Source organism: Nicotiana attenuata, unplaced genomic scaffold, assembly GCF_001879085.1.
Source record: "Nicotiana attenuata strain UT unplaced genomic scaffold, NIATTr2, whole genome shotgun sequence".
Taxonomy (NCBI): Eukaryota; Viridiplantae; Streptophyta; class Magnoliopsida; order Solanales; family Solanaceae; genus Nicotiana; species Nicotiana attenuata.
In genome coordinates, this window is record NW_017670575.1 from 8,975 (window position 1) to 25,137 (window position 16,163).

The following is a 16,163-nucleotide window of genomic DNA, read 5'->3' on the forward strand; positions in this document are numbered from 1 at the left end:
GTCAATTATTAACCTACAACTACCCACGTGTTTCCCCTCGACTATCAGATGAAGCTACTGCAGCGGATAATGAACCCTTTTCTTGTGACGACTACCATGTTGCTAAACAATAGCATGTTTGATTGTTTATTTCAAGTAGTATAATGAAATTGGGACGATTTTGATATTATTTACAAGTTATGGGGTATAAATCATATTTCATGGTTTTGCAAAAAAAAAAAAAAAGACATTCAAATATGTTGCAAAAATTATAACCAAACACAACTTCATCTTCAGTTCAAATTTTAGTGAAATTCCAAATTTAAAAATTTATTTTGGAATTCATGGCCAAACACCTACTAAATTTATCAAGAATTACGTATAAAAGTAATTTCAGAAAATCCCTTTCTACTAAAATCAAAGTTTAACTATCACTAGAAAAAAAAGAACGATGATAGAGAAACGAACGAAGACCGTGCAGTTGGCAGAACAAAGGCAACAACAACCTACCCAGTATAATTCCACATAGTGGGGCCTGAGGAGAGTAGTGTGTACGCAGATCTTACCCCTACCTTTGTTGAAATAAAGAGGTTGTTTTGAATAGACCATTGGCAGAACAAAGGAACGAAGATAAATAAGTAACACTATGTACACTTGAAAACAACCAATAGTATACAGCTAATTGGAGATTAAAGTAATTAGAATTGGAGTTAACATCAAAGTAGGAGAAAAACGAAACAAAGAGAATGCAAAACCTATTCATACTACCTTTGGCGTTGGAGTTGTGCATAGTAACCGGCAGAAGAAAAAAAGGGGACGAAGACAAAGTAGGTTAAAGGTTGGAGATTTGGAGTTAAAAAAAAGGTAAAGGGTAAAATATAATTTTAAAGTAATAAGTTAGGGCATAGTTGGAAAGAAAAATAGGAAACAATCCCACCACACCAAATCGGTTGTTTCGAAAAATGGGTCTTTTCAATATTCCAGAACAATGAATTAAACAATACAATACAATTAATTTTAACTAAACAATCAAAACAAATATTATTTTGGGATAGCAATACAATACGATACAATGGGTAACAACCATCCAAACAAGCTGTTAATGGGGTATTGCCAATAGAGTATAGGAAGGATTTCTTTTATTTTTTTTTTGTTGGTGAAAATAAATTTTTTTATTGATCACCATGAACCCAACTTACAATGTAACTTCAAAAAGAAAAAAAACTGAGAAACATCAGCTCCTACAACTAGTCTTTTCCTAGGTGCCTTATTTCTTGCTATCTGTACAGTTCTTCTATCCATTCTCTAGCCTTGTAATGTTGTCCTCTATTTACAATCTTGCTTAAGTTGTTTAATTATCTCCTGTGGACGGTGCACCGTTAGTTGCCATAGCGCTTCATTCCTAGCGGACCTAGCCTTCCAGATTCCATAAACAAGTGTTGCTAGTACAACCATCATAAAGGATCTATTCACTCTTCCCTTCGCATTTCTCGTGATTCTTCTCCACATGCCTTGCATCTCTGTGTTTCTCATGTGAATTTTCAACCATTGAAGGACTTCAATTAGGCATATCTTAGAGAATTGGCAATCAAACATTAGGTGCTCTACTGACTCAGTTAAGCTCCCACATAAGAGGCATGTGATATCTTGGCATATTCCCCAACCAACAGATGAAGTTATGTTTGGGTACATTCATATTGTTCCATACCCATCTACTCTCAGACCATCTTGGTGCACTCCCTTTAAGCCAGCTATACCCCCCCTCCCCCCCCACCAATTGTGTATTTGCCATTGCAAGTAAGCCATCCATTCTGGATATACCCAGGCCTAATTTATCTCTCATTGTGCAGATTTTTTTCTTCTAATACCAACAGCAGTCCTGGAGATGACTATATTCCCACCAATCCCTCCCCTTCAGGTACATGTGATCAACCCATTTTACTCACAAGTTTTAGCTATATCCCATACATATTTCTTTATTGCTGCCTCATTCCATTTTACACAGTCTCTGATCCCCATTTCTCTTTCCTTTTTAGGTCTAGTAACAACATCCCATGCCATTAGAGGTGTTCTATTTGTTTCTACTTTCCCGTCCCAGAGGAAGTTCCTCCGGATTGCTGTAATTCTCTTCACCACCAGTTTTAGAAGAATGAAGATCGATGCCCAGTATGTATGCACATGCATGAGCACTGAGTTAATAAGTTGCACCCTTCCTGCATAAAAGAAGTTCCTTGTCCCCCATCCCCTGATTCTACTAGTTATTTTTTGTGCCATTGAATCATTGTCTATTGCTGATATATTTCTTGCTGATATTGGGACTTCTAAGTATCTGAAAGGAAGTGTCCCCTTCTCGGATCCTGTTAATTCACATAAGTCTTATAGGCATGACTCCTCCATGTTAGCATTGAATATATTAGACTTAATTTAGTGTATAGTCTTGATGATTGAGAGAAAGTTTTCAGGCCCCTAAGCATCAATAATACTGAGTGAAATCCCCTCTGCTGAATAGTAGAACATCATCAGCAAGACATAAATGGTTGAACTGCAAGCTTTTGAATTTTATGTGGTAGTGGAATCCTTCCTGATTATCTACAACCTTCATAATCCTTGTGGAGTACTCCATGCAGATTACAAACAATAATGGGGATATGAGATCCCCTTATCTCAATTCTCTTTTGCCCATAATTTTCCCATACATTCCTCCATTTAGAGCGAATGTGTATTGTGTTGTAGTGATGCAAGCTATTACCCATCTTATAAATTTTCCTGGAAAATTAAGAGCATATAGAATTTCTTGAACAAACTCCCACTCGACAGTATCATAAGCCTTCCGAATATCAATTTTAATGAGATAAATTTTTGTAGAATTCTTTCTGTCATACAATCTCACTAAGTCTTGGCATATAAGTATATTCTACACAATGGTTCTGTTTGTCACAAATGCACTTTGATTATGTGATAAGATTGTAGGAAGTACCTCCTTGAGTCTGTTGCACATCATCTAAGAAATTGTCTTGTAGTCTGTGTTGCAATATGCTATTGGTCTGTAATTACTAACTCTGCATGGTTGCTTTTGGGTATGAGAGTGATGACTGTGTTGTTCATTATTTTCAGCATCTTACCATTATCAAAAAATTCCAGCACTGCAGCACATATATCTTTCCCTACTATCTCCCAGTTGTCTTTAAAACATCGACTTTCATATCAATCAAGACATGGGGATTTATCTCCTGGAATTGCCCATAAGGCTTGTTTAACTTCCTTTTCTGTGAAGTCTGCCTCCAGCATGCTCCTCTGTGACCCTGACGATGTTGCGCCTTTCCTAACCAAGTTGCTATTGACATGATCTCTTTGTGTAGCTTTTTTTCCCAGCAGCTCTTTGTAATAATCCATAAAAGCTATTAAAATCTCTTCCATTTCTGTTTTTGTTTCTCCCATGGCATTTCTGATTGTGAATACTCTTGTTGTATTCCTTCTACTCTTCATGTAATTGTCAAAGTATTTTGTATTTTGATCACTTCCCTAAAGCCATTGTACTTTACTCTTCTGTTGTAAGAATAATTCCCTTGCCTTATTCCACCTCCCGCATTCTTGAATTAGCTTGCTTTCCTCCTCTAACAGTGCCAAGTTTCGCGGATCCTGCTGTATATTGCTTTGACATGCTATCAGATGTCTTATTGCTTCTTCTGCTTTCATTTAAACATTGCTAAATCTTGTTATATTAACTCTTACAGAGCTTTTTTAAAGGTTATTCAGCTTGCCAACTAACTGGGACATCTTTGTGCCTGGTAGGGATGTAGTCTAGTTGTTCTTCACTTTCTGCTTGAATGATCTTGTATTACTCTGACTTCCTTTCTCCTATTTTATAAGTGCAGGACATTGGTCATACAACCCCTCATTCATGAAGTGAACCTCTGAAGCTGGCAGTTAAGTAAGCCAGTCTATTTTGGTCAACACTCTATCAATCCTGATATACACTATCAACCCTTTGTTGCTTGTTATTCCATGTGTAAAAGGATCCCGATGATTTCAATTCCTGCAAGTCGCATAGGTGTACATATTCTGAATTCCCTCATTTCTCTCACTGTGGTTGCACTTCCTATTCTCTCATTAGAATTGAGAATACAGTTAAAATCTCCCATGATTGCCCATGCTCCTTGTATCTGGTTGTGTATATCTTCAATTTTCTTCTATAGTGTTCTTCTAAGTTCCTGGTCATTGAAGTCATACACCACAGCTGTACAGAACCCTTTACCTGTCCCTCTATGTTTTACTTCACAATATACGAGTTGATCAGTGACACTACCAATGTTAACACCATATATTCTAGGATTCCATAGTATCCAAATTCTCCCTCCAGGGTGATGAGACAAATTAGTAACAAACAACCAATTCTAACAAAGATTAAGAGAAGCTGCAGTTGCTTTGTTCCTCTTAATCTTTGTCTCCGGTAGGCCAAACTAACCAACTTTAGCATTGTGAAGAAATAAGTGAACCTCTTTCTGCTTTTTTGGTTTGTTTAAGCCTCCGGTGTTCCAGAATACTATATTATCTATTGGTAAGGCGATGACCCCCACCCTGACCTAGTCTAGGTCCTGCAACTACCAGTCCTCCCCCAAGGTGAGAAGTGTTGTCTTGTTCACCTCTAGTATGTGTATGATCCTATGTTTTCGGATCATTGAAAGCATCAAATGTGTTCCCTGTTGAGATTACTTGAGTTCTAAGGTCCATCCCCTCTTTCTCTATGACACTACTTTGTTCAGTCACATTCCTCTTTCCCTTTTCTCCAACTTGTTGCCATGTATATTGCTGTTGTATACCACGACCAGCCCCAGTATTTCCTTGTTGTTGTTTCTCTGCTTCTTTTGGAGGAGCCACTGTTTTGTTCTGTTCCTCCTTGTCCTGCTTTACTTTCTCTGCCTCCTCCTTTTGTTGTTTTCTACATTCTTTCAACTCATGCCCAAAGTTTTTGCATTTTGGACATAGTGTTGGTTTCCATTCATAGTGTATCTCTTGTTCCACTATTTTTCCATGTTCATTTTCAAACATAATCGTTGAAGGATGTTTCTGATTCAATGAAATTTCTACCAGCACTCTTGCAAAGGATAACTCCTCCCTTTGTGTTGTTGTTCTGTCGGTTGTAAGTGGTTTCCCTGCCAATCCATCTATCTTAGTCAATGATCCATTCCCCAATATTTGACATCCAATCCTATTAGTTGGATCCATACTACTTTATCCACCACCTCCTTTTTCAAGTCTATCTCCGGCTTTGTAATGACCTGGCCGGTCGTTTTGAGAGTTTTAGCCACATTCCCCTATTTACTGCTCATTTTGTACTTTACAATTGTTATATGACTTGTCAGGTTAGTCGGTTCGGGTCCCGAAGGATTTCAGAATGAATTTAGATACTTAGTCTCAAGGTTGGAAGCTTATGTTGAAAAGGTTGATCGGATGTTGACTTATGGGTAAACGACTTCGAATTGGAGTTTTGGTGGTTCCGTTAGGTCCGTTGGGTGATTTTGGACTTAGGAGCGTGTCTGAAGTATGATTTGTAGGTCCTAGTTGAATTAGGCTAGAAATGGTGAAAGTTGGATTTATGGAAGAGTGGACTTTTTGATATCGGGGTCGGATTGGAGTTCCGAAAGTTGGAGTAGGGCTTAGTGTCATTTATGACTTGTGTGTAAAATTTGAGGTCAATCGGACGTGGTTTGATAGGTTACGGCATCGTTTGTAGAAGTTGGAAATTCCTTAGTTTATTAGGCTTGAATCTATGTGTGATTCGTGCTTTTGATGTTGTTTGATGTGATTTGAGGGCTCGACTAAGTTCGTATGATGTTTTAAGACTTGTTGGTATGTTTGGTTGAGGTCCCGGGGGCCTCGAGTTGATTCTGGATGGTTAACGGATCGAAAGTTGAAGTTAAGGGACTGTTGTTGCTGAAGCTTTCTGGTGCAATTGCACCTGCGGATCATTAGTGGCAGGTGCGAGCTGGGAATGCATAGAAGTGGATTTTGGACGGGTGGACTATGGAGCGCAGATGCGGGACTCGCACCTGCACTTGGAGGGTTGCAGAAGCGGAGGTAGGAGTGATGAGCTGGTCCGCGGAAGTGGCTTCGTGTGCATAGATTCGCTCCCGCAGAAGCGATCGGTCGCTTAAGGGATTTCCGCAGATGCAGATTATGGACCGCAGAAGCGGTGCCGCAGAAGCGACTATATGTCCGCAGAAACGGAATGACTAGGCAGAACATATAAAAACAAGGGTTCGCGATTTTTTCTACATTTTGGACATTTGAAGCTCGGTCCAAGGCGATTTTTGAGAGAGTTTTTAGGAGATTCTTGAGGTAAGTCACTTGTGCTTATTTTTATTCAATAATCTTGTTTCCCCATTGATTTTACCACCTAAATTATGTGGTGTTGAGGTGAAATTTGGGGGTTTGAGGCTAGGGATTTGGAGAGTTTGATTTGGGGATTATGGTGACGATTTGGTGTCGGATTTTGGTAAATTTGGTATGGTTGGACTCGTGGTTGAATTGAATTTTGGGTTTTGTAGTTTTTGTCGGATTTACATGGGCCCTGGCGCCGGCTTTGGGCTGATTTTTTGCTTTTGATTGATAACTTCGTATTTTCTTGTGGAATTGATTCTTTTAGTCCGTGTTGATTGCATTGCAATGTGTGTGGCTAGATTCGAGGCATTCGGAGGCCATTTTGCGAGGCAAAGGTGCATTGGAGTAGAGTTTGTGTCGGGTTGAGGTAAGTAACACTTCTAAACTTGGCTCTAATGGTTCGAAACCCCGAATTATATGTTATATGATTGGCGTTGAGGTGACGCACATGCCAAGTGACGGGCGTGCGGGTGTGCACTGTGAGAATTGTGACCTAGTGGATTCCATGGCACTGCATAGTGGATTTATCTTGTTGATATCTGTGTTTTCATTATGTGATAAAGTAGTTGAGCTGTCAATCATGCTAGAGATCATGTTTAGGCTATATGTTGGTACTGTTGGGACCTATAGTAGTGGTTTCTTGCTGTTGACTTATTGATTTCATTGGAATTTCGTACTCAGTCATATTCATTCATTACATATCATATCTCAGTCTCTGTTGCTATTTATTGATACATCATATCATCATTTTCGGGCTAGTTTCATGATATTGTGAGCCCATGAGAGAGAGAGAGAGAGAGAGAGAGAGAGACTGGAGAGACTGATGACTAAGTGAGGCTGAGAGCCTGATTATGAGTGACATTTATGGGATCGGGCTGCACGCTGCAGCGTGTTTTACTGATTTATGATAGCGCTTGGGCTGAAGGAGCACCTCCGGAGTCTGCACACACCCCTAGTGAGCGTGGTTAATTTATATTGAGGGATGGATCTTCCCTGGATATGGATCTTGTCCGAAGAATTTATACCTGGGGATAGTTCTTCCCCACGGGCTGGATTGGCCCTACCCAGTACTGAGTGACTGATGGTCAGTTGATGTATATATTTCTGGATGGATCTTCCCTGGGCCGGGTTGGCCATATACAGCACTGAGTGATTGAGCATTTCGAGAGTGTGAGCACACGAGGTTGTCAGCATGGTGCATCACATACAACATATGCATTGGCATGTAGAAGTAGAGAAGTTGTATTCTTCACATCATTTAGAATTGATCCATCTTACTGGTATTGAGTTTAACTGTTGAACTTGAACGCATGTCTACGTTTTTGTACTGTCGTTTCTATATTGAACTGTACCGGTTGAGTTCATCACTACTTTCAGTCCAAAGGTTAAATTTGTTACTTATTGAGTTGGTTGTACACACACTACACCCTGCATCCCGTGTGCAGATCCAGGTGCTTCCGGTCACGGCGGCTGCTGAGTTGTGGAGTCAGGATCTTCGGAGATTATCTAGGTAGCTGCATGGCGTTCGCAGACCTTGACTCTCCTTCCTTATCTTCATTTATGTTTCAGCTCTTATTCTCTAGACGTTGTATTGGATTATATCCTTGTATAGATGCTCATGTACTCGGTGACGCTCCAGTTTTGGGAGAGATTTTGTATTGAGTTGCGAATTTTATTTTGCTTTTAAAAGGCTTTCCTTAAATATTAACTGATTCTGTATTTTTCAAAGCTTTTGTTGTGTTAAAATGGTTAAGTAGTTGGCTTGCCTAGTTCCACGATAGGCGTCATCACGACGGTTTGGTTTTGGGTCGTTACAGGCTTCCAAGGCTTAACTACCACCGGCTTTTTATCAAACATTTGAACTCTATCTTTCACAACTTTAATTTTGGATTCAACACTGTGAAATCTGACTAGGAAGACTCCTCGATTCACCTGCGCTATCTTATCGATACCCAATTGTCCTTAAATTCTCTTGAAGTATCCTTCCATCACTTTTTGAGGCGGGTTTGATCCCAGTATATAACATATCACTGCTGAATTCCAGAATTCTATTTCCTTTTTTATATCTTTCATTGTTATTTTCATGTTATTGCTGCTTTATTCCTCAATACTCAAGTCAAAGCTCTCTGAATTTGGTATGTTCCCAATTGCTCTGCTCCATGAATTGGTTCTAGGGTTCGTGTTGTGTGTCGCCCCTCTTGTTCTATTCTCTACTTCTTCCTCTTTTGCCATATTTGTCGAATGAGTCTGTGAGCTACTCCCTTACTTATTATTCACCATTGGGGTTTGAATCGCAGTTGATGAAGCTGATGCCCCGTTCAACCCTAATGGAACAGTTCCTTGAATAACATTCAGATTTTTATTCTTCTTTGCATCGATTGATTAGGGTATTCCTCTTTACCCCACTTGATTTATTGATGCACTCTGATTATGTGGCCTCGCCCTCCCGTCTTCGATTTCCTTGCCATTTTAGTAGAAATTGAGAGAAAACCGCATTTCTAGAGAGAGAAAGTTGTTTATCCAAAACATACACTATCCACATTTCATGCATGGCATAATATACTCTATGGAGAAAAAGGTAAGCATACTTAACATGAGCCTAATTTGTGGTTACTGGTAGTTTTATACAAGATACCAGGGAAGATTGATAAAGTGAGGGCATAAATCAAGAACAAGTCCAATGCATAATCGATGTTCTGGAATGTCACGACCCGAATTTTCCACCGTCGGGACCGTGATGGCGCCTAATATTGTACCCGCTAGGCAAGCCAATGTTACTGATTATTTTACCTTTTTCCTTTATCTTTTTACAATTTACAGGTTAACAAAAAGTAAATCAGCGGAATAAATGCAGAAGAACAGAATTTAACAGATTATCTCAATACACATAACGAAACCGTAATAAAACACCACCCAGAACTGGTGTCACTACTCACGGACAGTCTACAAATACTACAAATAATGGTCTGAACAAAAAAATACACATCTGTCTCGAAAATAGTTAAAAAAGAAAAGAAACAGGATAAGAGGGGACGCCAAGGCCTGCGGACGCCTGCAGGACTACCTCGGGTCTCCACTGGACTGAAGGCAGCCACCCAACTCTACTCACACGGCCCGACATCGAGATTTGCACAGAAAGTGCAGAGTGCATTATTAGTATAACCGACCCCATGTACTAGTAAGTGTCGAGCCTAACCTCGGCGAAGTAGTGACGAGGCTAGGACACGACAAACATCATAAACCTGTGCAGTTAATCAGTATAATAACAGAGTAACAAGTAATAAAAACTAAGCAGAAATGTACGGGAAGGGGTAACATGCTATGGGGGTTTCAACATAAAGAATTACAGTAGTAAGAGAATTTAAACAGTTAAAACACTTGAACCGATAATAGCAAATGAACACAGCAAACAGAAAATGCACGGCATCACCTTTCGTGCTTTATCACTCTTCCTCACCAAATGAATAATAGAAATGTGCACGGCATCACCCTTCGTGCTTTTTCTCTCTTCCTCACCATATGCATCAATATAAATGTAGATGTGCACGGCATCACCCTTCGTGCTTTATCACTCTTCCTCACCATATGCATAAGTATGAATGTGCACGGCATTACCCTTCGTTCTTTTATCACTCTTTCCTCACCCAAATAGTAGAAACAATAACATCCCGGCAAGGGAATCAATAATAGAAACAAATACATCCCGGCAAGGGAATCAGCTATAAACAATCTCGTTCCAATAGTTAACTTCACAAAATAAATCTCAACTTGAACCAATACTCAACAATGGTCAATTATCAAGAAAATGCCATAAGTCTTGTTCATCATGGATAATCATCAATTTAAGATTGAATAGTACATAATAAGAATCATAACGGCCACAGTTTAAGACTCACTTGTATGCTCGACACCAACGTATAGATACTCGTCACCACACCTATACGTCGTACTCAACACTAACACGTAGCAAATAAGACAACAACTCCTATTCCCTCAAGCTAAGGTTAGACCAAACACTTACATCGATTCCACGGTCAAAATCAAGCTTCAAATATCGCTTTCCCTCTAGATTTCACCTCCAATTCACTTGTATCTAGTCATATTTAACTTTATAACATCAATGCTTGCTAAATAAATCAATTCTAATACATAATTATAGGTTTTCCAACATTTTCCCCAAAAAGTCAAAAATCAACCTCGGGCCCGCTTGGTCAAAACTCGAGGTTCGGACCAAAACCCATTCACCCACGATCCCAAATGTGTAATTAGTTTCGGAATCCGACCCCAAATCGAGGTCTAAATTCCTAATTTTGTAAAATCCCCAATTCTTCCCAAAATCCCTAATTATACCATGAAAGAACAAGATTTAGGCCTAGAAATCTAATGGGTGTTGATGTAAAATGAAAGAGATGAGTTTAAGAACACAAACCTATGATTTGGTGTTGAAATCCCTATTCAAAAATTGCCCAAGGTCGGTTTCTATGTAAGAAAATACGAAATTTTGGTCTAATCCTGACCTAGGTTCTGTTTTAAAATCGCTGGACAGGTCTTCTTCGCGTTCGCGAAGCATTGGCTAGAGGAGCCTTCGCGTTCGCGAGGTACAGTACGCGTTCGTGAAGGTTCACCCCCCCCAACCTTCGCGTTCGCGAGGTACAGTACGCGTTCGTGAAGGTTCAACCCCCCCCTCCCAACCTTCGCGTTCGCAAGCCGTTGGCCGCGTTCGCGTAGAGCATCTCACCCCTCCCCCCAGGTCCCTGCAGAAATGGCCTTCGCGTTCGCGATAGCCAGGTCGCGTTCACGAAGGGTAACGCCCCCAACGCTCCGCGTTCGCGACCTGTGCCTCGCGTTCGCGTAGAAAGAATTTTCTCTCAGATAATTTTACTCTTCGCGTTCGCGAGAGTTCCTTCGCGAACGCGAAAAAGGAAACATCTGTGCACCTGCAACAACAAAACAACAGAAATCTCTAAGTCTAAAACACCCCGAAGCCTATCCGAAACTCACCCGAGCCCTCGGGGTTCCAAATCAAACGTGCATACAAGTCTAAAAACATCATACGGACTTGCTCGCACGATCAAATCGCCAAAATAACACCTAGATGTGACGACCCGGCCAGTCATCTCATGAGTTACCGCTCCGTTTTTCCCCATTTCTACTTCTTTATGATTTGTTTGTGTTTTGTGGTATCGGGTTGGTCGGATCGAATCCGAAATAATTTTGGTAAGGTTTGAGACACATAGTCTCTTTAGAGTGAGTTTAAGTTGGAAAGGTCAACCGGATGTTGACTTATGTGTTAGAGGGCTCGGATATGAGTTCCGATGGTTCAGTTAGCTTCGGGAGGTGATTTATGACTTAGGAGCGTGATCGGAATAGGTTTTGGAGGTTCGGAGTAGAATTAGGCTGAATTGGCGAAGTTGATATTTTGGCGATTTCCGGTTGATAGGCGAGATTTTGATATAGGGGTCGGAATGAGATTCTGAGAGTTGCGGTAGCTTCGTTGAGTCATTTAGGATGTGTGTATAAAATTTCAGGTCATTCGGACGTGGTTTGGTTGGGTTTTGATCAAAAGCGTATTTCGGAAGATTTTTGAAACTTAAGCTTGAATTCGATGAGATTTGATAGATTTGATGTTGTTTGAGGTGTTTTGATGATTGGAATTAGTTTGAATAAGGTAGTGGGTTATGTTTGTGCTTTTGGTTGAGGTCCCGGGGAGCCTCGGGATGATTTCGGGTGGTTAACGGATAAGTTGGAAGGTTATTGTAGCTGCTCAAGGTTGCTGCTTCTGGTATTTCGCACCTGCGATTTGGGGACCGCAAGTGCGGTGTCGCACGTGCGAAAGGGAAGGCACAGATGCGGTTTGGAGGAGTAGAGCCAGGAGCCGCAGATGCGGTATAGGGATCGCACCTGCGGAGTCGCAGATGCGACGAGGTGACCGCAGATGCGGTACGTGGCCGTTTAGTGAGTTCCGCAGAAGTGTAGGATTTGACCGCGTATACGGTACTGTAGAAGCGGATTTTGGACCGCAGATGCGGTTAGGCCTGGGCAGAAGGTATATATTTCTTCCTTCGCGATTTTTGAAGGGTTTAACCATTTTTGAACTCGGAATTGGGAACTTTGGGCGATTTTGAAGAGAGAAATCAAGGAGACTTCATTGAGGTGAGGATTCTGGGCTTAAAACACATTTCCGTGGTAGAATTTCATGAATTAAGGCTGTAATTAATGGGATTAAAGGACTAAAAATGGAGGATTAGGGCTTGAGTTTAAGAGGCCTTTAATGGAGGATTTGAGGGGTCATTTGAACCCCGATTTTGGTGTTCTTTATATGTATGAACTCGTGGGGAGATGAGGAATCTAATGATGTGAAAATTTCTGAGTTTCGAGAAGTGGACCCGGGGCTTGGGTTTTGCTAATTTCGGGGTTCTTGGTATTTTTCGATTGTTTTCACTTGGGCTTTGTTCCCTTGGCATATTGTAACGTATTCATTCTGATTTTGGATAGATTCGAGAGGCAAAGGCGTCGCGGAGTAGTATTTTCATCGGTTTGTGGTAAGTAACCATTGTAAATCTGGAACTGAGGGTACAAACCCCGGTATTTGACTTGATTTGATAAATGCGGTGACGCACATGCTAGGTGATGAGCGAATGGGCGTGCACCGGTAGGGATTGTGACTTGGTCCATCCCGTAGCGACTATTAAGCCGCGTAATTGATTTGGAAATCTATATTACTCTATGTTTCAGTCGATTATACTGTATTATGGGTTGTATGCCATGTTTGGGGCCTTGTGCCGATCTGTAGAAAACCCTTAGGGGCACTTTGACTGTTTTCCTCACTTTACTTGTTAAAACATAGCCTCAATCATGTTTCTACCTGTCAAATGTTTAAAACTGGTTTTATCATTCTACTCATATTGTGAGGGCAATGTGGCTGAGTTCTCTAAATTCCATTATTATGCCCGAGAGGCTGTGAGGTTAATGACTGAGAGAGGTTGAGAACCTAATTATGAGGATAATTATATATATATGTGAGTTATGGAGCGGGCTGCACGCCGCAGCAATACTTATATGGATCGGGTTGCAAGCCGCAGTGACATATATATTGGATCGGGCTACACGCCGCAGCGATATGACGCTTGGGATGTAGGAGCCTCTCCGGAGTCTGCATACCCCTAGTGAGCGTAGTCAACTATAAATATATGGATCGGGCTGCACGCCGCAGCGGTTACTATGAGTGTAATACTATGAGGTTATAAATGAGCCGAGTGCTGAGAGTGAGTATTGTGTGACGAGAGTTGAGTCACGAGAGACTGAGAGGCTACCCGAGGGGCCATATTCTTAGTGATTCCTTGCCCGAGGGGCCTTGTTATGCTGTTTTCACTGCTTCACTCTTCTTTCAAACTAAGCCTCTATTGGAAAATACTGCTAAGCGTATGATTTCAAGTTTTAAACTGAAAGTGTGGATTTTATGACGAAACTGATTTTAAACGGTAAAGTTGATTTATTACTCTGTTGCTATTTTCAGTTATATGTTTTTAACTGCTAGTCACTACATTCAGTCCTTATTTACTTTAGTTACTTACTGAGTTGGCGTACTCACGTTACTCTCTGCACCTTGTGTGCAGATCCAGGTGCCTGAGGTGCAGAGTGAGGGCTTTTTTCTGATCCAGTGTTTGCCAAAGATTACGAGGTAGCTCCATGGCGTCCGCAGCCCTGTCTTCTCCTCTCTATCCAGTTTATTTTCACATTTCCTAGACTTGATGTACTAGGTGTTCAGTTATGTATTAGAGGCTCTAGACTCGTGACACCAGATTGTTGGGGCTGTGTAGTGTTTGCTATATTGACATTTTCGCATATATCTGTCATTTTAATACTTATAATCAATTCCGCATTTAAAACTTATGTTAGAAAAATGGCTTAAAGATATTGGTAAAAGGGTTGCGATGATGGGTTTGACGGCTTGCCTAGTACTGTGATAGGCGCCATCACGACCGGTATTTGGGGTCGTGACAAGTTGGTATCAGAGCCTAGGATACATAGGTCTCGCGGGTCATGAGCCGGTTTAATAGAGTCTCGCGGATCGGTACGGAGACGTCTGTATTTATCCTCGAGAGGCTGCAGAACCTTTAGGAAAAACTTCATATTCTTGAAATTCTTGTCGTGCGAATTTGTTGATCCGAGTACTAAACTTCTGTTATTCCATTCTCTCACAGATGGTGAGGACACGTGCTACCGGGCAGGACGAAAGACCGCCAGTACCACCAGCGGGGGCCACCAAAGGCCGAGGTCGCGGTCGAGGCCGTGGTAGGGGCAGAGCAGCGAGGGCAGCACCTGCAGATCCACCAGCTGCCCCAGTTCAGGATCAGGTCCTAGTTGGGGACGCTACAGCAGCACCAGCGGTGCCTATTGTGATTCCGGGCCTTCAGGAGGCTTTGGCTCAGATCCTATCAGTGTGTACCGGGTTGGCTCAGGCCGTCCCAGTTACTACGGCCGCAGCTACTTCTCAGGCAGGAGGAGGAACCTAGACTCCCATTGCTCGCACACCTGAGCAGGTTGTGCAAAGACTCCAAACACCGGGGGCGCCTCCAACCCAGCCTGTTGCACCAGCTCAGGAGTTTGTGGTACCAGTTATGTCGGACGACGAGCAGCGTCGCCTTAAGAGGTTTGGTAGACTCCAGCCTCCGACATTTAGCGGTGCAGAGGGCGAGGATGCCCAGGGTTTCTTGGATAAGTGCCAGAGGATGCTTCGTACAGCGGGAATTCTTGAGACCAGTGGTGTGGCATTTATTACCTTTCAGTTTTCTGGGGCTGCCTTCACTTGGTGGGAGGCGTATGAGAGGCGTAGGCCTGTTGGTGCAGCGCCCCTTACCTGGCAGCAGTTCTCCGTTCTCTTTCTGGAGAAGTATGTGTCGTAATCTCGCCGAGAGGAGCTGCGCATGCAGTTTGAGTGGTTGCGTCAGGGAGAGATGACTGTGACGCAGTATGAGATGAGGTTCTTCGAGTTAGCCCGTCATGCGGTTTGGTTGGTTCCCACAGATCAAGAGAGGATCGGGAGGTTTGTTGATGGCCTCACATATCAGCTTCGGATTCTCATGACTATGCAGAGGGTGACAGGTGCTACTTTCGAGGAGGTTGTTGACATCGCCCGTGAGATTGAGTCGGTTCGCCGCCAGGAGCGAGAGGAGAGGGAGGCCAAGAGGCCTCTGGGATCTGGTAGCTTTAGCTGTGCTCCTTCAAGGGGTCAGTTCCAGCAGGGCGGAGGCCGTCCTTTCAGGCAGGCTCATTCAGCTCGCCCAGGGTATCGTGGGGCATCATCGGGGCATGGTTCCCACAGTTCTCATCAGGGCCACTCATAACTCAGTGCCCTCCCAGCCCAGAGTTCGTCCCGTGCTCCATCAGTGCAGGGTTCTTCCATGCCAGGTCCTTCTACTGGTCACTCCGGTGCTAGGGGTTCCCTTCAGTCCCCATCTCCAGCACCGCAGTCTTCAGCATTTGTTCAAGCAAAAGGATCTTAATTTGAGGCAGCGGAGATGGTTGGAGTTGCTTAAGGACTATGATATCACTATATTGTACCATCCGGGAAAGGCCAATGTGGTGGCCGATGCTTTGAGCCGAAAGGAAGTGAGTATGGGGAGTTTGGCATATATCCCAGTTGGGGAGAGACCTCTTGCAGTTGATGTTCAGTCCTTGGACAATCGGTTTGTGAGGTTGGATATTTCGGAGCCCAATCGGGTATTGGCTTGTGTGGTTTCTCGGTCTTCCTTATATGAGCGCATCAGAGAGCGCCAGTATGATGATCCACACTTGCTAGT

At 42.4% G+C, this 16,163-nt stretch overlaps 1 protein-coding gene across 1 annotated transcript; it reads right to left on the bottom strand.

The window, feature by feature from the left end:
- Positions 1-1,917: 1,917 nt before the first annotated feature.
- LOC109241151 lies at positions 1,918-2,732 on the bottom strand. Its single transcript, XM_019407874.1, has 2 exons — positions 2,576-2,732; positions 1,918-2,336 (listed from the first exon to the last, which is right to left on the bottom strand). Exons 1-2 carry the CDS (start codon positions 2,730-2,732, stop codon positions 1,918-1,920), a joined length of 576 nt encoding a protein of 191 aa, XP_019263419.1.
- Between the last annotated feature and the right edge of the window lie 13,431 nt (positions 2,733-16,163).

Coding starts and splice junctions, on each gene's coding strand:
- LOC109241151 (XM_019407874.1), bottom strand. CDS start 2,732: ATGGGTAATAGCTTGCATCACTACAACACAATACACATTCGCTCTAAA. Junction 2,337..2,575: donor ACTCCACAAGGATTATGAAG/GTTGTAGATAAT, acceptor GTGAATTAACAG/GATCCGAGAAGGGGACACTT.